This window comes from Conger conger, chromosome 11 (genome assembly GCF_963514075.1).
Source record: "Conger conger chromosome 11, fConCon1.1, whole genome shotgun sequence".
Classification (NCBI taxonomy): domain Eukaryota; kingdom Metazoa; phylum Chordata; class Actinopteri; order Anguilliformes; family Congridae; genus Conger; species Conger conger.
This window is the reverse complement of record NC_083770.1, coordinates 15566364-15590811: the sequence shown is the minus strand read 5'-3', so window position 1 is coordinate 15590811 and position 24448 is coordinate 15566364. Positions and strand designations below refer to the sequence as shown.

General features: G+C 48.0%; 2 protein-coding genes across 3 annotated transcripts in view; both read right to left on the bottom strand.

The window, feature by feature from the left end:
• LOC133140600 (ubiquitin-associated protein 2-like) overlaps positions 1 to 14323 on the bottom strand; it is a 28667-nt gene extending 14344 nt beyond the window's left edge. The window contains 8 exon segments of the mRNA XM_061260636.1: positions 56 to 120; positions 1612 to 1689; positions 2277 to 2432; positions 2435 to 2441; positions 3863 to 3973; positions 4510 to 4587; positions 6142 to 6279; positions 14226 to 14323. Coding sequence (XP_061116620.1) covers positions 56 to 120; positions 1612 to 1689; positions 2277 to 2432; positions 2435 to 2441; positions 3863 to 3973; positions 4510 to 4587; positions 6142 to 6237 — 591 coding nt within the window. The 5' untranslated portion in view covers positions 6238 to 6279; positions 14226 to 14323.
• A 797-nt stretch (positions 14324 to 15120) lies between these two features.
• LOC133141101 (DDB1- and CUL4-associated factor 12-like) lies at positions 15121 to 24448 on the bottom strand. Of its 2 annotated transcripts, none has more exons than XM_061261498.1 (9): positions 23932 to 24448; positions 22324 to 22614; positions 21726 to 21986; positions 20836 to 20896; positions 20322 to 20515; positions 19797 to 19862; positions 19424 to 19586; positions 18048 to 18226; positions 15121 to 17316 (listed from the first exon to the last, which is right to left on the bottom strand). In XM_061261498.1, exons 1-9 carry the CDS (start codon positions 23986 to 23988, stop codon positions 17158 to 17160), a joined length of 1431 nt encoding a protein of 476 aa, XP_061117482.1. In that variant the 5' UTR covers positions 23989 to 24448; the 3' UTR covers positions 15121 to 17157. The 2 variants fall into 2 exon arrangements, with proteins under 2 accessions (XP_061117482.1, XP_061117481.1); XM_061261497.1 differs by having other exon boundaries at positions 22324 to 22617; positions 23932 to 24447.

The following is a 24448-nucleotide window of genomic DNA, read 5'->3' as shown; positions in this document are numbered from 1 at the left end:
TCACTGCCTATCGCTTCATCCACCCCTCTACTTTTCCAGTTTTTCCGGTCGGAACCAGATCTTCCCGCCGACGGACGCCTTCCTCCCGGGACGTGGGGGCGCACAGCGGGAGGCCAACAGCTTCAGGTTCAGCAAACGCCGTAAAACCCTGATGCCTCTCCTACTCCTGATCCACATCGCCCCCCTGCTCTCGCCTTCCCACCTCCATCCTGCCCCTCTCTCTCTCTCTCTCTCTCTCTCTCTCTCTCTCTCTCTCTCTCTCTCTCTCTCTCTCTCTCTCTCTCTCTCTCTCTCTCTCTCTCTCTCTCTCTCTCTCTCTCTCTCTCTCTCTCTCTCTCTCTCTCTCTCTCTCTCTCTCTCTCTCTCTCATATGTGGGGGGGCTTGGTTTTATGGCTGGGGGCTTGTTTTTATATTTTGGAGTCTTCACATTTGTACGTTTGAAACGTTTGGGCGAAGAATTGCATCTCCTTTTTAGTTGGCAAAAGAAAGGGGAATCAAAGGAGTCACTTCCCCTCTCTCTCACTCGCTCGCCCCGCCCACCCTCCTCCCCCCCTCACCCTCTCCCTCTCCCTTCCTCCCTCTCTTCCTCCCTCCCCCCAGCAGCTGCTTGGCAGAGAGCATTCCTCTCCTGCTGCTTACAGTACCACTTGCTGTGGGCCACAAATAGAACCCTGTCCAAAAAAACATGTCCCCTCTCTACCCCCGCCCGTCCCAGTGCAGTGAGAGCACATCTACGAAACCCTCAGCCCCTACCACACCCGTGTACACACACACACACACACACACACACACACACACACACACACACACACACACACACACACACACACACACACACACACACACACACACACACACACACACACACACACACGTACGCACGCACAGCCATGTCATTTCCCTGCTGTCTGAGTCGACAGTCAGGCTGTTAAAATGGAGGGGTGGGCTAAACGTATTTATCCCAGCTCCATGGCGGCCTGCAGATAGTCTATATAGGGAAGGGAATGCGGACATGGTCTTCCCACAGCGCGCGGCTACACATTCCAAATACATTAGCTCTGGTGTATGGTGCTGCCGGGAATGTGCTCGGTGTGTGTGTGTGTGTGTGTGTGTGTGTGTGTGTGTGTGTGTGTGTGTGTGCTGTTGGTTTGAGGGTGTCAACATGTTTGATTGTAAACACTGGTGTCCAGATCAATCAAAAATTTGCCCTGAACATGCAGACATCACAAACCCCACACGAGCAGGGTCTCGCAGTGGCCCACGTGTGACTACCTCCAATGAACCGATTCCCAGACACAAACAGGAACTCTGACCTGAAATCCTAACATGGTTTGGAAAAATAACAAAGGACAATCACGCCCATGCTGTAATCTGCACTGCCGGGTCAGACACGCAGACACGCAGACACGCAGACACGCAGACACGCAGACACAATGTAGTGGTAATGCATTTCAGACACAACCAGACAAGCACAAATTAAAATGAATCTGCAGTCCAACAGTGGAGGGGTGATTTAAACGAGTGTGTGGAATCAGGGTAAAGTTCCTCTCAGTGGGAAACAGACATGGCTGCTCCATGAGTCATTACAAAGGGGCGGGGCTAATGCTGACCTCGGCCACGCCCTCTTCCTCTGCGGTCCACGCCCCTCTCCCCGGGACCCAGGTCCACACCGTTCTCCTCCGACCGAACTGCAGGACACACACACACACACACACAGTGTCAGAACACACAGAGGTAGAGCATTTTAAACAGGAACAGACTACTGAAGGTTCTGTACACACATCGTCCATATCCCATTATCTGTCCCTCCATCTGTCAGTACATGTGTGTGTACCCCTTCACCCAGAAGTCCCTCTCTGACTGTCACACACAGGGCATGTGTGTGTACCCTACACCTCTCTGCCTGTCACACAGGGCATGTGTGTGTACCCTACACCTCTCTGCCTGTCACACACAGGGCACGTGTGTGTACCCTACACCTCTCTGCCTGTGTCTCACACAGGGCATGTGTGTACCCCTACACCTCTCTGCCTGTCACACAGGGCATGTGTGTGTACCCTACACCTCTCTGCCCTGTCACACAGGGCATGTGTGTGTACCCTATACCTCTCTGCCTGTCACACACAGGGCACGTGTGTGTACCCTACACCTCTCTGCCTGTCACACACAGGGCATGTGGGTGTAGCACCCCTCTCTCTCACACACGGGGTGTGTGTGTGTGTACCCCCCCTCTCTCTCACACACGGGGTGTGTGTGTACCCCCCCTCTCTCTCACCGTCCCGGATGCGGTTGGCTCCCCTCCCTCTCTTGCTCGCCCCTCCTCTCCCGCGGCTGGCCTCTCTCTCCGCTCTCTTCTCCCGGTTCTCCTTGTTTTCCTTGTTCTCTGAAGACGATCCCTCTTTCACCAGCCCCCGCTTCTTCCCCACCGTTTCCATGAAGTCTGGAAACATGAATATTCAATTTCAGATCGGGGAAAACTGCTGCACTCAAGACTTATTAAAAACAGACTGAAATACCTTAAGTACAAGTGGCACATTAGTGGAGCGCAGTTACCGCTCCACTAATGCTCATAACCGCTCTGAACGGAACATTCTAGTGCCCATGTACCAATCACTAATACAGGAATTCCTGAACATGGATTTGGAAGGGGGCTAGGCCCCAGGCCTGTATGCCCCAGGCCAGCGATGGCTAAGGCTCGGAGGACAGGGGGGTATCATGGCATGGGTACAGGGTGCAGCTGGGCTCCAGCCCAGAGGACCGTGACATCACATCAAGAGTCCAATTGCTTTTATCTTCCATAATGAGATCATCAGATGTTGCAGCTAGCAAGCCAATACTAGTAATGTGAAGGCTGTATATGATATAATTGGCCCTTAGGATTATGTCTAGCTGTGATATAACGCTGTGATACAAGCATATGCCGGCCAACGATAAGCGTTATTAACATTAACCAGACTGCACGAGGGTCGGTCAGTTCTGGGTCTATGGCTCTGTTTCAAAGGGCATTGCTGAAATCATTGTTAAATAAGTAGGTTCTTTCCATCAGGATAGTTCACCCATCTCATTCCCAATGACTCAGGTATGATCCTTCAGCCCACAACATAATGACGTACAGAACACAAGGGCAAACAATGATATCATCCAGGTCAAGTGCGGATGTCTCAATGACAATATCAATTCAAACTACTTCAAGTAGCCTCTTGCGGACACAGACAAGAGACTTGCTTTTCGGCACATAAAATTCGCGATGACATTCCTGCTGAAGTTGCCCTTTAGGTCTGTATGCCCTGAACATGAACAGACGAATCATCCCGGGGCATCGCATCCCCTCATTCCTAAAGCGTGAGCCTAGCCCTCACCCCGGAGCGTAACGCGATCCCCGCCCTGACCCCCTGGCCGTACCCCTACGCCAATCACCAGGCGGCGCGTCCTGAAATATTACGAGGCCCCGCCTCAAGCCTACGCTATGATTTCAGGTCGGCCCCTCTCAAAGCCTCCGTTATCAGCCGGCGCTCCGGAAAGCCTCTCAGACGCGTTTCCCCCCCGTATTCCTTAACGGGAGCGAGGAGCTCATCGCTGTCCGATTCCGGGAATTCCCCGCCCCCCCCGGAATACCCGGCCCGGCTGAAGCCCGGTTGGGAGGAAGTTGTTGTTCAGCCAAGGCTCTTAAAGAGGGACTATTTTAAGCGGCGTATCAGGACTCTCTACGCAGGCTGCGACGTGCTGGAGATGATTACCGCAGGACAGCGCTAAGGGCAGGGACACGCCTGCAGTCTGCAGTCTGAAACCCGCTCAGACAGCGCTCCGAGGGCGGGGCCGCCCTGTGACGTGTGAGCGGGCGATTGGCTCTCTCTCTCTCACCGTGTCGGAGCTGTCCTCCAGCAGGAAGTTGATGGCTCGGTTCACGTCCTCGTTGCAGTCGTGGAGGGCCACCATGCACTCGTCCTGGTTCTTTCCTGTCACCTCCATCAGCTGCAGAGAGAGGACGCAGTTATACACAATACACACACACACACACACACACACACACACACACAGTCACCTCCATCAGCTGCACAGAGAGGACGCAGTTATACACAATACACGCACGCAGACGCACGCACGCAGACGCACGCACGCAGACGCACGCACGCACGCACGCACGCACGCACGCACGCACGCACGCACGCACGCACGCACGCACGCACACACACACACACACACACACACACACACACCTCCATCAGCTGCACAGAGGACGCAGGTTACATGCATATGAACACACACACACACACACATACGCTCCATAAGACAAAGACAATATAAGACAGAGTACAGAAATCACACATGCAGGAGAGGATTACCAGTGAAATGACATGAAACCACACATGCATCAGCACAGCACAATGACACATACAAAGCACATGAGGACACACTCACACAGTTACAGCAGTCAGAAATGGCTTGGTGTAATGTGGAGTTGTAGGGTTCGTGGTTCATGTGTGTGGAATGCACCCACACGAACTCACCTGTTTTACTTTGTCCTCAAAGTCGGCATCATTCTTGTCATAGATCACTTGGGCCAGTCGGATCTGTTCCGCTGTGGCCTGGAGACGGAGGGAGAGAGCGAGGGAAGAGGAGAGAAGAGGGGAGGGAGGGAGGAAGAGAGTGAGGGAGAGAGAATCATAGGCAACGGCAAACAAAAGGAAACCCTTGCACAACCACAAACACATTTTCTGTGTGTGTTCCCACCGAGGGGCTAAACAGAATGAAACAGGAGGCAATATTTAATACCAGCTCTCCCCCAAAACGGGAGAAACGGTGTCAGAAACAAGCGTGTCGGAGACACGCTGCATACATTTGCATCTCAAAGACGCAAGGTGACATCCGAGAGCTCTTATTAGATTGGCAGGGGGAGGAGAAACAGCTGGTTCATTTGATATGTTAATTCCTTATGAATAAGCCAGAATGAGTGTCCCCTGCACCTGTCAGCAGTGTGAGACAGGGTGCTGCATGACTGCAGTATGTGTCTGTAGATGTGTGCTTGCATTATACCAGCCGTCTACCTGCCACCCGTCAGTAAGAAGCTGTGATACAACTGGAGTTATATCACTGTACCGTACATACCTGTATGTGTTTCTGTGGCTGTACATACCTGTATGTGTTTCTGTGGCTGTACATACCTGTATGTGTTTCTGTGGCTGTACATACCTGTGTATGTTTCTGTGGCTGTACATACCTGTATGTGTTTCTGTGGCTGTACATACCTGTATGTGTTTCTGTGGCTGTACATACCGGTATGTGTTTCTGTGGCTGTACATACCGGTATGTGTTTCTGTGGCTGTACATACCTGTATGTGTTTCTGTGGCTGTACATACCTGTATGTGTTTCTGTGGCTGTACATACCTGTATGCGTTTCTGTGGCTGTACATACCTGTGTGTGTTTCTGTGGCTGTACATACCTGTGTGTGTTTCTGTGGCTGTACATACCTGTGTGTGTTTCTGTGGCTGTACATACCTGTATGCGTTTCTGTGGCTGTACATACCTGTATGCGTTTCTGTGGCTGTACATACCCGTGTGTGTTTCTGTGGCTGTACATACCTGTATGCGTTTCTGTGGCTGTGTTGGCTGTACATACCTGTATGTGTTTCTGTGGCTGTGTTGGCTGTACATACCTGTATGTGTTTCTGTGGCTGTGTTGGCTGTACATACCTGTATGTGTGTCTGTGGCTGTACATACCTGTATGTGTTTCTGTGGCTGTACATACCTGTATGTGTTTCTGTGGCTGTACATACCTGTATGTGTTTCTGTGGCTGTACATACCTGTATGTGTTTCTGTGGCTGTGTTGGCTGTACATACCTGTATGTGTTTCTGTGGCTGTACATACCTGTATGTGTTTCTGTGGCTGTGTTGGCTGTACATACCTGTATGCGTTTCTGTGGCTGTACATACCTGTATGTGTTTCTGTGGCTGTACATACCTGTATGTGTTTCTGTAGCTGTACATACCTGTATGTGTTTCTGTGGCTGTGTTGGCTGTACATACCTGTATGTGTTTCTGTGGCTGTACATACCTGTATGTGTTTCTGTGGCTGTACATACCTGCATGTGTTTCTGTGGCTGTACATACCTGTATGTGTTTCTGTGGCTGTACATACCTGTATGTGTTTCTGTGGCTGTGTTGGCTGTGTGGTTGCAGGCAGTGCTTTGTCTCGGGACCCTCGCGAGCGATCGCTGACTAACGACGTCATCATATACAGTATATACAAAACAATGTATGTACAAAATAGAAAAATCTGCAAGAGAGAGAGAGAGAAGGACCAGCATTAGACAACATACTGTAGTTCACTTCTGCATCAGCACTCGATCAGGCAGCCTTTGACCGTCTTGGCCAGGCTTCATCAACTCCAGCCCTAGAATCAAAATGCAATCCTGCTTTTCTTTCCCAGGTAAAGGGACGGTGGAAACCAGCAGTTCCCGGCCCTGAAGGACTGAGTTTGCGATGCCTGGTCTATCTGAGGTATTGTAAATATTGTTTTATCGCAGTATTGTATGTGACCATTTCCTTATTCCAAAGTGACATTTTAAAACTATTTTTATTAAATTACCTAATTTACCTACTGTATTACCCAGTCACCTACATGACATAATTGGCTACAATGTATTTTCCTTTCTAGAGACAGAATTCCAGGACGCGCGTTTTGCGGTGAGACTTTAGTGGCCGGCTGCACTGTGGGCGGTGTAGGGAGGGGAGCTGCTGGAGAGACTACGCTGAAGACAGCTCCTGAGAGTTAACCAGTGTGCCGAGGTTGTGCAACAGATAGTACACAGCCCGCCCCATGTAAGACTATAAGCTCCGTCTCACCCCCTCTGCTTAAATTTAGGCACCCGAGAAGACTCTGCTCCGGTGTCCCCTTACACCGCGTCCTCTCTGGCCACACACACAGAGACACACACACAGAGACACACACACAGAGACACACACACAGAGACACACACACACAGAGACACACACACAGAGACACACACACACAGAGACACAGACAGAGACACAGACAGAGAGACACAGAGAGACACAGAGAGACACAGAGAGACACACACAGAGACAAAGAGACGCACACACAATTCCAATGCTGTCAGAAGGACAGCTAGTCCAATACATGGACAAAGATGTACACTATAGAACACACACAAGCACTTCATTCCAATGCTGGCTAAGAGTAACTGGCCCAATACACAGTGCAATACAACACAGACACAATTGAACCCCCCCCAAATCCACCAAAAAGCAGAACTATCTCAGAGGCGAAGGAAACACGAGGCACTACTGGAACAGGGTTAATGAAATGTTCTCATTTAGCTGACTCCAAAAGATTTGTTTAACTGCTCCGCCACTGTTCTAACAGTTCTACTGCAAATATCCGCTGAAAGTGTGGTCTATACTATTGCTATTTATCTGTGCAGACACGAACGTGCCTCTGGCCTGGATAGCCTACAATGATAGAATTAAGAATCCTGCACCCAGGAGGTCATATTAGCGAGTCTCCTAGCACCTTCCACATTTCCCTCTATATAGCCAGGGTTTACAGAAAGACAACAAACCAAATAAAGTCACAAGACTGCAGTAACAACAACATTCCTGCTGATGTTATCTCTGTATGTCTAACAAACCTGGTTAAACTCTGTAGCACAGCTGGATGCTGACTCACAGGTAACTTGCATTCCCAATGGTTTATTTCTAAATGGTATTTCAAGATTTTTTTGTCACAACATGCACTGCACTAAAGACACCAAACACTATGTGGAAAACCCATGATCTATACATAACTATTTCCACTTTACAGTTCTGGGAGCATTCCACTGAGGTGGCAGAATTGCGCAGAGGCAGAGGAACGATGGGAGCAATAGTCCTGTCTTTTCATCAAACCTTGTCCGTTTCCTTTTGGGGGTCTGCAGAGAGGCATACTTATGTAAAATGCCCTACAACACAATCACACTTCTTTCAAAAGCTGGGTAAAGGCTACCTGGCCCATTACAATGTGTGTGTACACAGAAGCACGTACACGCTTCTTTCCAACACAGGCCCGATAGACAGCATGTGCAAAGGCACACGTACACACACTGCATTCCACAGGCTTAAAGCTAATTGACCCAAACAGGCGCACGTACACACAGTTCATTAAGACAGTGGAAACTGGCCCGATGTGACCCACGTTCCGGTCCGTGCTCAAACGTCAAAGGACACACACCGTTTCCCCTGAAAACATAACCTGACGCCACTGCTGAGCTTCACAGATCAGCCAATAACAGCCCCACCACATGCAGCTGTCCTCCGCAGATTAGCCAATAAGGACCCTTCCACATGCAGGTGTACTACGCAGATTAGCCAATGAGGACCCGGCAACATGCAGGAGTCATGGTAACAGCTCTGAATGCAGGACCCAGGAGAAGGCACGAGCATTCTTTTCAGAGAGGGGCAATGAAAGAGACCATTTAACAGACTAACAGAGACCAATAAACACACTTTCTTTTCTTTCCAATAAAACCCTAACTGGAAGGTAAGGCGCGATCGCTCCCGCGGGATTTTTCGGAAGCTGAAGTGTGTGTCGGCTTTCCTGACCAGAACGCCGACCCTTCGGACAGTTACCGCACATTTTACCCCGCTTTAGGTATATCCAGGTCTCCATGGTTACAAATGCAGAAACACCCCACAGCTTTCCGGGACTGCGTCTGCACGTGTGTCCGAAAAACCTCTCTGAAGCGCACGGACAAAAAACTCACAGAAATAATCTCTCCACTTGGAAGCATTTTAAATGATTCCGACTCTTTGATCATATTCTTCTGAGGGGAACGCAGATTTAATGAATGCCTCCGCATTTTTCGAGGGGCTTGATTGAAAAGCAGAGGCACCACTACCGTTCATCACAAAAGCCTTTATGCCGACCGGGAACCTGAGGGCCGCCTTAAAAGCGCGCACTGACGGCGGCGGAACGCGCCGGAACATTGAGACTGAACACGGCCTCACGCGCCGTCCTGAGATGAGCCACTGATGTTTGCAGATATCAGAGATGCGCTGTCTCTACCCTGACAGGGTCTCCTAGGGGGGGGGGGGGGTCAGAGAGCAGGGGATCAGAGCAGAGCTTCAGTCACGGACTCAACTGTGACGCACAGAGCAACGTTTAACAGAGCGACCGTGTTCACTCACTGATACACATGTATACACACGCGCACACACACGTACATATACACATGTACACGCACACACACGTACATATACACATGTACACGCACACACACGTACATATACACATGTACACGCACACACACGTACATATACACATGTACACGCACACACACGTACATATACACATGTACACGCACACACATGTACATATACACGCACACACATGTACAAATACACATGTACACGCACACACATGTACAAATACACATGTACACGCACACACATGTACATATACACATGTACACGCACACACACATGTACAAATACACATGTACACACACACACCCACAATAACCCTCATATGCAAACATACACACATCACATATACATGAACAAGTGAGGGGCCAAGTCCAGTACAGACAATCCCCGCCTAAAGTATCTCACCTTGCAGCTGGCCAATCGACAACCCCGTCTAGCCCCTAATCCCGTCAAATGTAATTTTCTTTTTTTCTTTTTTTTTGATTCCATCCTCTACCCCCTTGTTCTACCCCCACCAGATGAAATCGCTTCCCCTCCCAAATTCCTGTGATGCGTTTTCAGTCATGGCAATGTCCATTTGCCCCACTGTTTCCATTGAGGGACAGGGTACAAGTGTTGACATTCTCCCTCAGCTGTTGCTTCTTGTTGATCTGTACTTGGGGAACAGACCCACTAGTTCCTCTACTATATTAACTGACTACTGACACACATACTGACAATACATTTAACTGTTAAATTCCACAACAAGTATGCACACACACACACACACACACACACACACACACACACACACACACACACACACACACACACAGGAGCAAACACACACTCGTGCCAACACGCACAGACACACACACACACAATGCACGCACGCTCACATTTGCACGCACACACACGCCCGAACGCACAATCGCGCACAAGCAGACACACGCACAGAGAAACGCGCACACCGCACCTCATCCCACTGTCACGATGACTCATCCCGCTCCATTCAGTCGGAGTACAGGGACACGGCACGACGGGAGTAAAGCCGTCATCTCCGTTTCCCTGGCTACCTGAGCCGCAGGTGGAACTCCTGCCTTAAAGCGCGCAAACGGCCTTGGAGCCCACGGCCTCGCCTGTGTTCCCAGAGCTCAATTCTGCACGGGCTGCGAGGGCGCAGGTAGGAGTGGCGCGGGCAGTAACCGGAGACGAACGCGCGCACGGTGCTGGTCTCACACGGAATAACCCTGCGTCTCCCCCACACGCGCTCAGCCTGCTGACATCCACACGCAAAACTCCCTACACGCATGCATGTGAAGACGACACCAAGAAACAAGAAAGGACAAGAAAGCCATCAACAACAAGAGAACAAATGATAAAACCGGCCTCGTGAAATTCTGTCAGACATAAGAATAGCAGCTCACTCCCTCTCAATAGGGTATTGGGCCACTGTGCAGCATTTTGGAAGCTGAAAATACCCTTTTCTCCAATTTGATCATCTGACTGTGTGTAGTTATACAAAGTACACTGACACAGTTGGCAGCCGGTAGCTTTCAAAAAAATATTCTGATGCAAATTATGACCACATAATTTCCCTTCCTTCATTTTTATTGTTGCCCCAGGCCTGTTTCTCACACTCACACTCACACACACACACACACACACACACACACACACACACACACACACACACAGTGATTGAGACCCCTTAGCAGAGCAGATTCAAAGCAGGATGCCTGTCGACTATGTTCCTGCTCTGGCTCGTACGCCCCACTGTGTCACCCTGCCAAGGCCTGCTCTCACAAAGCACTGCCTGTACAACTACTGCTACAGATCTGCGCTGTGCTCTAAACACACTGCCTGTACAACTACTGCTACAGATCTGCGCTGTGCTCTAAACACACTGCCTGTACAACTACTGCTACAGATCTGCGCTGTGCTCTAAACACACTGCCTGTACAACTACTGCTACAGATCTGCGCTGTGCTCTAAACGCACTGCCTGTACAACTACTGCTACAGATCTGCGCTGTGCTCTAAACACACTGCAATGCCTGAACAACTACTGCTACAGATCTGCGCTGTGCTCTAAACACACTGCAATGCCTGCAATGTACCCCAACAACACTGCACTCCTTACACTGTAACCCAATAACACTGCACTTATCACACTGTACCCCAATAACACTGCACTTCCCACACTGTACCCCAATAACACTGCACTTCCCACACTGTACCCCAATAACACTGCACTTCCCACACTGTGCCCCAATAACACTGCACTTCCCACACTGTGCCCCAATAACACTGCACTTCCCACACTGTGCCCCAATAACACTGCACTTCCCACACTATACCCCAACACTGCACTTATCACACTGTACCCCAATAACACTGCACTTCCCACACTGTAGCCCAATAACACTGCACTTCCCACACTGTGCCCCAATAACACTGCACTTATCACACTGTACCCCAATAACACTGCACTTCCCACACTGTAGCCCAATAATGCACTCACACTGTACCCTAAAAACATTGTATCTAATACTGCACCCTAATGAGCACCACACGGGCCACACTGTACCCTAAAGAACCCTGCCTGGGAGTCCTTATTTTCTTTTACACCAGCTGTGCATTCCCCCATCTGAGCCCCAATGACAGGCCGCTCACGTATCCCATGCTTCACACTTTATTTTTAAGTGCAGACGCGCAGTCACATTTAGATTACAGGGCCGGTAATTATTCTGCTTCGTCAGTACAGCGAGAACAAGCCCCTCCCATCGACCGCTAATACGCCATGCGGCCATATGGCAGCCGACAGGCCTGAACACTGCTTATGCTATAGACAAATCTGAGGCACTCAAAACATCGACACTTTCAAAGCCATTAATGCGACACTGCCCGGATCGACTGCAGTGCGAATACACATGTTGTTGAGTTTCTAAAGAAAAGTAAATGCACAGCATTACGGGCTTAACGTTTCATGGCACGTTTCCCTATTGCAATCTAGGGGAACGGAATCAGAAACTGGAACCAAAACAGTCGCTCCAACCACCCTTTCTTCATTATTGTAAAGAAACGATACAAGGAAATTCTCTCAAATTTGGCTGGTGCACATCACTTCAGACAAACCCTCACTCATTTGCACAATTACAAATTTAATACCACTCACTTGATTCCCTTTTAAAATCACCAGCTACAACAATGGCGTAAAATATTCTAAAGTAAGGTTTACAATCCTTTACAAGCATTTACACAAAGGGTTTGTTTCTATGCACGCAGTCCGTAGCTACAACCAGTCAAATTTCAAAACAAACTGGTATGACCAAATGCTTTTTAACGTTTTATGCTGAAAGCGCTGCGGATTAGTATATGCAGCGATTTCACCGTCCGACAAATGTTTCGTGTTGACTGGACACAAAATTCAACTCAACCGAACTTTATAAACAAACGGATAGAACAGATTGTGTTTGGTGTTCTACTCTACGATGTTAAAACGGCTTCGATTCGACCGTCTTGATTGATCAAGACTCCCATTTTGCCAGATATATCCATAACGTTACATGTCCAATGTCAACGAGCAGTATTTTTTTCTGCCAGTTGTTCTCAACCGACCCAATGGTCGCTGAGATTTGTTTCAGCATAAAATGGCTTCGGGACAATACAGACTGCATCGAGTATAGAAATACCCATTAATGTGTGCCACGGACAACGAAGATCGTTATTAATATGTCCATCTGACATTAATGATAGCGCCAGTTATTTCTAAGAGTTGGCAACATCAACCTATCGAACGTTAGATAAAAGCAATTGCGATGTATCATCGAAAACAACAATGCAGCTTAGCTAGCTATAAACATTAGCCAGTTTGGTAACGTTAGCAATCACAAATGGAATGAAACCGTTATCTTGAGGACAACCTAGTTTGGTGACGGCATACGATTGAAATTATGTAACTAGCAAGGTAATTGAGTCAATTTAGCTACATCCGATAAATGTTGACATATACAACTAAAAGTATATCACACTAGCTAGCGATACTAAACAGAGCATGACAACATCCAGCCCCCAATTCACACTAGAATTCCCATCCCGTCAATTGGTTTGATATGACTGATTAACATTTCTTGACAGGAAATTTCCCTAAAATAGCGAGCCAGCCAGCAATCTATGTGCATGGTAACCACTCAAATAATAAATAAATAAATAAATAAATAAATAAACGCCGCAGCTAGCTTAGCAACATAGCCTACTGGCTACTGGAAGCTACCTCCGGTCTTTGTTTGAAGTTGAGGCTTGTTAGCCAGCTAGCTTGATAGCGACATTAGCCAATCACCAGCACTAACGGCAGCTAGCCTATGGCTGTGTAGCTGAATAGTGAAATTAATATAGTTTTTTTTTTTTTTACACCGTTATAAACTACCTCGTCTACCACATTTGGCTTAGCTAACCAACAAACGTTAGTTGACTGAGGTTATTTTTTCTTTATCTGCTCATGTTAGCTAGCTAGCTAGCGAATGCAGCATAACCCTTTGTGTGACCGGCTTGTCCAACTAGCTAGCTAGTAGCTAACCCCAGCGACTCACATTCTCAGCTCGCTACCATTACGGTCTTATTTAACAGACAAAGAAAGTTACGCGATGGTCTCACGTTCCCTTCTAGTTGTTTATGAGAGGATAAATGCTAGTTGCGTTACACGATGTGCGTTTCTTCACCCCCAAAACCTTCAAATTCAGCGATATTTTAATTTCAGCCGAGCATGCTAACACACGAAAAGGGCCTCACACTTTGGCTAGCTAGCCACTAGCATGTAAGACAATATTAGTTAGCAAGCTCTAGCTAGCGTAGAAGCAACATAATAGCTAAACGACATTGGGTAATATTAGCCAGCGGACTACATCAATATCGCAATTCATCATGAGCATAAACGATATGAAATACGTTTATATATTTAAAACATGTATAGAGTGAATAAAGGAATTTTTTGATCGGGTTGAACCGCCTCACCGGACAATTTCTCCTCTCCTTTTTTTACCTGCAAACACGCTTCACTTCAGCCAGCAGCAGACACCGTCACGTGACCTAACCGCGCGCCGCTCAGTCCTGTGTGGCGTGTGCGCGCGACAACCAGTGACGTCATTCACAAATTGAGAAGGTGGTCCCGCGCCTGCGCGCACGTAACGTGCTCGCCCAAAGAAACGGGAAACGGGATCAGTGTTGTCAGATTGGAGAAAAAAAATACAAAGTGGAGCAGTTCCTGCCAGAAATTGGGTTGGAGTATTTGACACGTTTTTACTGGGTCAAATAGTAATATTCCAGTTGCCAGCTCAAATTCTGGTCTGTTGGTTGGTTATGCATAGAAAAGACAATGGGTATTTCAACATGTATTTCTGTATTTTATCACCTTCCAGCACTTGGAAGTGTATTTCCCTCTATGGTTTTCAGCGCACTTGTCCTTGGTTATGGTTATGCACTTTGTTGTAGGTCGGCCAAATACCTGTAATGTAATGTAAATAAGCTCACTTTTTTCGAAATGGTTCCTCTGTTCACTGGTTGCTCTCCCATCTACAGAGGAGGGGAACCAAAATGACCAATGGATCCCTGAGAACTGCAGACATTTGCAGTCCATTTTAAGCTAGCAGGCTCCATTTTGTAATAGATCTGACATTTTATCTCTAGAAAGCCATTAACGGGCATCCTGGACAACATCTTCAGTCTAATATTCAAGTAATCAGATCAAGTAGAAGCCACCTGCTTCATACCAACCAAAATAAAAGATGAGGTAGATGGGATTTAGAAACCGACCTTGATTTGCTAATTGTACTGTAGCAGATTTAATTACATTTGTGAATACTAGACTCTCACTGTAGTTTTGAGGTAAACACAATAGAGTAATTAAAGGAACAAGACAAAAAACAAAGGAACCAAGATAATGTTCAGAAAAAAGTACATCAGTAGCCTTTTATTCATTATTTTCGAAAGTTTTCCTGGGTTCTTGTTTCTTTTTTTATTTTCTTTTTTTATATATGAGGTTGTACACCTTCTGACTCAGTCATTTGTAAAAACATTCATGTAGTGTGTATAGAAAGAGGACACCCCCAAAATAAAGATGGAATAGTCCAAATACTTTCCCCATACATATAAACGTATGCAGACGTCTAGTTTTTTTTTCTCCCCCCCCCACACACACATAAATGTACACATTTATATATAAAACCAAATTTTAAAAGTGACGGTTATTAATTTACTTTAAATAAACTTCTAGAGCTTATGTCCACACTATACAAACAACTCCAGGGATAGAACCATGCCAAAGAAAGAGAAGTAAGGTGAGGAAAATGCTGAACGATTGCGTGCCTAATAAAATCTTTCACAGAAAGACCGCTGGCAACAAATTAATGCACGCAAGTCCTGCTTTTGACCAACAGGGGGCACAAAAGGTGACTGAGAATCACACCTCCAGCATGGTGGTGGTGGGGGTACTAACAGTGGTCAAAACAGTACATCATAAGCAGTCTATAGATATATGGTCAGCAGGGGGAAGAGGAATAAATAATAATAATAATAATAATAAAGCTGATAACATTTAGATAATATCCAATCTATACATGGCTGAGTCAAAAATGATTAAAATAATGGGAAAAATCAGGGTAGTACTCATTCCTTGAGACTGATGCATCTCAACAAGGCCAGATTTCAGCGCTCATCTGCTCCTAATCGCCCTTCCTGTTTTGTGGCATGGATAATAAAAGCGGATAATACATCTTAATCTTAGACAGCAGAGCAGAGCTACACCAATCAGGAAGCATGTTGCTAACAATCAATAGAACAATGATGATGGTGATTGGTGGATACTACTTCCTGAATGCCCACAGGGAACGTACATCCACCAATCGCTGTCTGCGTTGTTCTATTGGTTGATGCTTTGTGATTGGCTGAGCTCAGCTCCCATTTAGTTTACTGGTAAAGTGACGCTACAGTGTTCCCATTCCCCTTACGATCCCCATGTTATGAAAGAAAGGATGAAAAACACCATTGATTTGTTCATTCTGCACACAGTCCTGCGCAGAGAGCGCACGTGGAGACGTTCTGAGACTAACACAATTGAGGGCAAAGCTTCAGGTGCTAAATCCACAGGGGTCGGGGCGAGGACCGGGCTGATGGGACCGCGTCCGAACAAAGGTAGAGTCAACTCGATAAATCCCAATCCGAAGACAGCGGTCACTTGACAGCGACAGAGCCTGGGGGGGCAGGGGCGAGGTCGAGGTCGACACGACTGTACCAGCACGGTCAAACGTTCAGGGTGCGGGGGGGGGGGGGGGTCGTTTCCGTACAGACCAGAAATAAATGACCGTAGACCAGAAAACTGACACATGAATCTAAGCAAGAAACAGACGGTCCGTAAGTTACCTGATCAAACACTGTATGCATTCGCTCCAAAGTAAAGTGTATTCTTTTGTCCATTATTTATCCTATTTGCCCTCCCATCCTTTGTAATTGTTGAACCATTCTGTAAAACACAGGTGCCCCCCTTGACCATTCAGAGAAAATAAAACAGACCAGAAAATGTGCACAAACTCAAGGAGCCCCAATAAACAAAAACCCCATGGAGCATATCCAAGCTCCCTGCTCAATCAGGCCCAGGAAAGACTCCTCTCTTTCACCCTCCCTTCCTCAGTTTCATCCCCCTCTTACGTTCTCCATCTCAGGGGGGCTTCGCTGCTGAAAGAGGGACTGCCCCCACCTACCTAAAAATCACAAATTCAGCCGCGAGACAACCTAACCTGCTGAAATAAACGCAAACTAAAGGTAGACACAACGTGCACATGGGTTAGAGGAAGAGCTAGGCCTGAGAGTGAGTGGAGAGAGAAGCACAGATCCGCTACAGGCGTGAACGAGGGATGAATGCAGTCCTGCGGAGAGGTGGAGAGAGGGAGGGAGGGAAGGAGGGGTGAGGGAGAAGGGCGCTAGCTCCAAAGCCCGGCGTAGTTCCCGTGGAGGCCGGAGCAGAGGGGCCCTCCGGCCACGAAGAGCTTGGTGCCCGAGGAGTCGTAGCAGTGGGTGTACACCGCGTTGGGGAAGGAGTTGACGTCCGAGAAATAACTCCGCCATGTCTCGTCATGGTTCTGAGAGAGGGAGAGAGAGGGAGAGAGAGGGAGAGAGAGGGAGAGACAGGGAGAGACAGGGAGAGACAGGGAGAGACAGGGAGAGACAGGGAGACATGTCACGGCACTGCCACAAACATCCCAGGAGACGCACGGAACTACTACCCAGGGCTACTCATCTGAAAAAGCGACCACAGAATGTTTAGATGCATTAACACACCCCTTTGATTTCACCGTATTGCAAGAGACTGCATTTATATATCGCTTTTATTCAAAACACATGGTAATCTTCATTGTATGTTTTATCTCCGAAACGCACTCAAGTACACGCACACCCCCCACCCCCACAGGGACACATACACACAGGGACACACACAGTGACACACAAACACCCCCACAGTGACACACACACAGAGACACACACAGTGACACAAACAGTGACACACACACACAGTGACACACAAATACCCCCACAGTGACACACACACACACACACACACACACACACACACACACACACACACAATGACACACAAAGTGCCACACACACAGGGACACACAAACACCCCCACAGTGACACACACACAGGGACACACACACAGGGACACACACACACACAGGGACACACACACACACAGGGACACACACACACAGGGACACACACACACACAGGGACACACACACACACAGGGACACACACACACACAGGGACACACACACAGGTGAATGTACTGGGTGTAAAGGGGACTGACCAGCCAGCCGCTACCCGTGGACAGTTTGAGGACGCCCTCCCCAGGGCGTGGCCGGAAGCCTTGGGCGGGGCTGGAGGGGTCTTCCAGGAAGCGCTGGGCTCTGATGTCATAGAAGAGCAGCGAGCCCTGCCCCGTGCCCACCGTCACGATGTGCTCGTAGAAACTCACCGAGCGGATACCTGCCGACACAGAGCTACTCACTACGGGCACCGTTTCCCACACTTTACCACAGGGAGGAAAACCACTCTGCTGAAGTGATGCCAAGCTACCACAGTTACACCAGACGTGCGTGCAAGACGGCACAAATCAGCTAACAGTCACCGACATATTCATACTTTTTTCTGTTCGCCACAAACATTTGCTAATAGTTTGAAAAGTTAGTGTGCGGCAAACAAAAATGGCGGCTGATGGGGAAAATACAGAGAACAAAAGTTATAAGTCATGGAACTTTCTTTTTAAATTGTTCAACAGTAACTGTTTGCTGCAAACATAGCTCACCACAAAGGTTCGCTGTCTTGAATGCACGTCAGGTTAGCGCAGTAACACCAGGTTAGGGCAGTAACATTGCATTAACATCAGGTTACCGCAGTAACACCAGGTTAGCGCAGTAACATTGCATTAACATCAGGTTACCGCACTGACATCAGGTTACCGCAGTAGCACCAGGTTAGCGCAGGAACACCAGGTTAGCGCAGTAACATTGTATTAACACCAGGTTACCGCACCGACAACAGGTTACCGCAGTAACACCAGGTTAGCTCAGTAACATTGCATTAACACCAGGTTACCGCAGTATCACCAGGTTAGCGCAGTAACACCAGGATACCACAGTAACATTGCATTAACACCAGGTTACTGCACCAAGACCAGGTTAGCGCAGTAAGACCAGGTTAGCGCAGCAACACCAGGTTAGCGCAGTAACATCGCATTAACACCAGGTTACCTTACTGACATCAGGTTACCGCACCAACATCAGGTGACCGCAGTATCACCAGGTTACCGCAGTAACACCAGGTTACCGCGGTAACACCAGGTTACCGCAGTAACATTGCATTAACACCAGGTTAGCGCAGTGACACCAGGTTAGCGCAGTAACATTGCATTAACAGCAGGTTACCGGAATAACAGCAGGTTAGCGCAGTAACACCAGGTTAGCACAGTAACATTGCATGAACAGCAGGTTAGCACAGCAACACCAGGTTAGCGCAGTAACACCAGGTTAGCGCAGTAACACCAGGTTAGCGCAGTAACACCGCATTAACACCAGGTTAGCACAGCAACAGCAGGTTACCGGCAGGTTAACGGCAGGCGGCCATGTTAAGCCTCCACTAAACGGAGGCCCTGTAGGGGCCGGGGGAGAGGGACAGGGGGCTCACCGCTGCCACGCTCCCGCGAGCTGACGGACTTGATGTGGTGGGCGGGCTGACGGGGGTCCAGGAAGGAGACGTGGGCCTGGGAGCCCACGGCGTAGACGGACCACTCCTGCCCATAGGCCAGGCACACATTCTCCTTACAGTACGGCAGCTTCGTAGACAGCACCTGAGAGAGAGGAGCCATGACACTTCAGACACCATACTGAGTACAGACAATGCCATACATCAAATAACTACGCGCTGGCATTAAAGAACTACAGCCCATCACAACACTGAGGTGACAACACATCTCCAGAGCAAACGACCAGGGGAGAGAGAGAGGGAGAGAGAGGGAGAGAGGGAGAGGGAGGGAGGGAGACAAAAGGAGTTTGCTGACCTTGCACAGACTTTGCTCGGCCTCCCACAGGTGGAAGTAGCCGTCCAGAGACACGGCGCCCAGCTCCTGAGGGAGACCAAGAGGTCGGTCAAAACAAGACGGACAACACATTTCAACATTATTCACGAAAAAAAAGGAATTACGAGACTTCCACTCAAATGGCAAAAGAGGAAACCACCAAAGAATGAAGACATTTAACTCAAGCTTTGAAAACATGACAAGGCAAAAGAAAGGTGAGCTTTAGGTTTAAAATGAACCAAGCACCATTATCCATTTAAAGAGTAGGTTTGTTGGTATGTTTTTAAAACATTCTATGGCAGTGTTCCAGAACTTGTTACATCAGCATTAGAATGTGCAGTTAAAAACATTCTAAATCACATGTGACCTCACACCTTAAAGGGTAAAATCTGCTCTGGTCAAGCAGCCCGGTTCCCCTGTGGTTTCCAGCTCACCAGTGAGAGCACCATTTCCCTGCACAGGGGACAAATGCGATTTTGGGAAGGACACGGACGGTGCGGCCCTAACCTTGTTGTGGTGGTTGAAGGCCAGCGCGCGGACCTTGCAGTTGAACGGGTTGGTGTACTCTTTGGGAAGGTCCTTCAGGGCACGGTGGGAGATGTGGGAATAGCTGGGGACTCCCTTGGAGTCCTGGTGCCTCTCGGACTGGCCCAGAACCTCCTCCGACACCTCCCACAGCCCCATGGAGCCGTCCCTGGACCCTGCGGAGGAGATCAGGAGGAGGTGGTGACGAGGAGGAGAGGAAGATCAGAATTATGCTAGGTTTCTGCATAGGGGTGTCTCCAAAGGGGTGGCCGGGGTGTTACTGGCTACCTCTGGAATTTGATTGGCTATGCCAAGTGCCACTCCTATTTTTTCATGTAAAATAGCATATCATTATGAGGTAATATAACTGTTGCTGATAGTGTGTGACACCTTACTGAGTCAGTGACCCCTTAGCCTGAACATCCCACCTGCAGGACAATGGGGGAAAAATTGTCAAATTAAGCTTGACGATGGTAAACCAGAGCTGCTCCCTCACCTGACACAGCCATGGTGTCGCTGATCCAGGCGATGGAGAAGATCCAGTCATTGTGTCCCTCCTAGCAGAGGGGCAAACAGACGGTCAGACTAGCAATACTCATAGCCTGTCACCAAACACATCCGCACAGCTTGCTGCTGTCTATCTCGACCATATACACTCTCTCTAGAACAGTGGACCCAAGCTTGATCCTGAAGAGGTTAGGTGTTGTGAATTATTTTATTCTGAAATCAACGCTTCTATTCGGACGGGTTGTTATCGTTTTTTCCCGTGCCGTTTATTGGCTTCTGTTTTATGCTGTCACTGCTGGTGCAACAAGTCACTGACAATAAACTATATATATATATATATATACAAATATATATATATAAATATATATAAAACAGTATGCACCATTACGTTGTACCATTTGTACTACTGGCTCTGCTGACATTCTGCAAGTAAACAGTTTCAAACCAAACTGATGACTCCATGCTCTCTGACCGGAGCCCTGTAGTGGTCAATTATCCCACAACCAGTTTCAGGGGTCCAATCCCCAACATTAGGTTTCCACTCGAACCCGAACAAAGTACAACTCATTCAACAGCTAGAGATCTGGTTGAGCTGCTTACTACAATCAGGTCAGTCAAATTGTGGTTGAAATGAAAACCTACAAGACAGCAGATCTCTAGGAACAGGGTTGGGAACCACTGTTCTCAAGCTCTTGGATAGGAAAACAACATTGTTTTTTAGATTAGTTTCCAGCAATCTGATTGGTTGAAATGAGACAACTTGAATCACTAATGCCACCCAACCATAAAAATGATCCAGCAGCTAGAGATAGGCTTCCACCCAACGCCTCATAGGCTCCATATTGGCCCCACCCATCCGCTCTCCCATTGGAGACTCACATCTCCGACACAGACGGGGTCCAGGGTGGGCAGCTGGTAGATGGCCAGGCTGTTGGGGTTGTCTCCGCCGGTGGCCAGCAGGGTGCCGGAGGGGTTCAGCTCGATGGCATGGATCCCACAGCCCTGCTGGTCCAGCCCGGACACGGAGCCCAGGGCGGTGGCCCCAAACCCCGCCGCCGGCCTCACTCCACCCCCAGCCTCCCGGTCCTTCAGCATGGGAATCCTGGTTATCTGCCCCGTCTGGACATCCACCACAAACAGCTACAGGAGAGAGAACAGCCTGAGTTACACAAACGCACATCTACCACAAACAGCTACAGGAGACAGAACAACCTGATCACACATACACATATCTACCAGAAACAGCTACAACAACCTGATTACACATACACACATCTACCACAAACAGCTACAAAAACCTGATTACACACACACGTCTACCACAAACGGCTACAAGAAAGAGAACAACCTGATTACACATACACATATCTATCACAAACAGCTACAGGAGACAGAACAACCTGAATACACATGGACACACATACAAACATTGACACAGACAGACAAACAAACAAACACCGACATACACACTCCTCACCGTGTTGCACTTAGTTCCACAGACCACTTGTCGGTGGTTGAGCCACTGCGAGGCGAACACCTTGTTGAGGCGGCCCAGGGAGAACTGGCGTTCGCGCAGGATTCCCGGGAGCCTCCCGGCTGCGAAGCCCCTCAGGCTGCGCTCCAGACGCCACTCTTGCTGCATCTGCGGCCGGGACTCCCTCCCGCGCAGCGCCCAAACCACCGAGCGCTTCCAGCGCCACGACTGCTGCCACCGCTGAGAACAGCACGACACCCGCGCGCGCTTATGGCCCGAGTGGAACCAGCCCAGCTGCTGGAGAGAGGGAGGCGCGCGAAGAACGAGAGGTTGGGTGCTACATAATACCTGCGACGCTTCTACATCCTTGCACGAAATTAAACTTAAAATTAAGGAGGTGTAGAAGCGGAAACTCTGTTTCAGCATGCAACAGGCACTGCAATTTCTGATTTCTTCATTGTGGAAAAAACATGAACAATAACAGTAGAAAAACAGATACATAGTCAGGGGATATAATTACATAAATATCTTATGAACATGGCACAAATTTACTCTTGTTCTTTGATGTGTGACATAATTCATTATTTTTTTTATGTAGAAACATATGTACAGCTCAGCCTGATTACATACATGCATATGCATATTAATAGCTGTAAAAATAGTTACCTCAGAACTCTACATGTACATAATTAATTATTTATTGTCCTATGTTTTGAAAGATGCGGTGGAATGACGACGAATTCGCGAAGGCATGGATTGAGCATGCGCAGTGACAAATCCTGGTCCATAAACCCTAAAGTACCGCTAGCTAACGTCAGTCAAACCGTTTCTACGCATCAAACGGCAAAACAAGTCTATAATGTATGGTTATTTAATAGTAAACTGACAAATGTGTGTTAAATGACTGTCCATAACGTTAATCAAGCATGCTTTCCATCTAGGACAGTACATTTTAGGTATTATGACAAGTGAAGCAATCGGCTCGTCTGTAACGTTAAAAATTGACTAATTAGCTTCCTGTTGGACACAACTCGCTACAGTATATAGCTAGTTAGCTATAAGTTGCATAATTAACATACAAGAGCTAACAGTACAATGTTAACAGTTAGCTACAATATACACTAGGATGGATAACTCAATAACGTAGCTAACGTTAGCCAAACCTAGTTAGCTAACTGACAAGAAACCTAGCCATATAGCTAGCTAACCAGCTAATTTATGTTAGCCTTTTAACGTTAGCAAACTCACTTGCGTTCACACTCCACAGCTAACGTTAAATTACAACATCATGTCTAACGTTAGTTAATAGTTTGATAGCTTGCATACTAGCTAGCACACGTTGCTTTGTCGTGACTGCAAACGTCGACAGAAACAGTACGGAGGACACTAGGCTAAGTTACCACGTCCCATACACTGACATATGTGTCCATTGATCGAAGTTATACAAAAAGCTGACGTTAACTAGCTAGCTAGATTGTTGCTAGCTAACTTATTAACAAAAGTGAACAATTCACTAACGTTAGTTAACTATCTTCACACATGCTGCATCAGCTGCCGCTGGAAAACTCTAGTTAGCGATCAAATATCAGGCACCCAAACAAACCCGCCTACCTGTTGTTCCTTCGATTCGCCTGCCTTCCTTTTCCTGCTAACTGTTTTTCTCGCCATAATCTGACACACACGGGTCCCGCGCCCACATGGAGGGCAATAGCGACGAAGGGTGCTGGATCATATAATGGCGATTTTCTAATTAAAGTGCCGTGCTTTGGAGCAATGCTCCGCGGGTGAAGGGCGTTACAAGAGCACACCGACCGGCCAGGCTGTGTGGCCAATTAAGCACACAATCCCAGCAGAGGCAGGCAGTGACCTAATGCACCCTCCCACCTCCGCAACCCAAACAGTGAAGCACTCCTTTTGCTTGGTATGTTGGTTATCCGTACTATGAAAAGCAGAACAATTAGCAGCTTCTATTTTCTAGCTGGCTACTATGTGTCTCGGATAGTCTTTCTTCCCCCTCTTCGTTTTTTTACAACTCCTCTCTTTGCAAACTGCATCACCAACGGCAACGAGGCACCGCGCGCAGTCGCAGTTATCTCAAACATCAACAAAAACAAGGTCAAACGTGCCC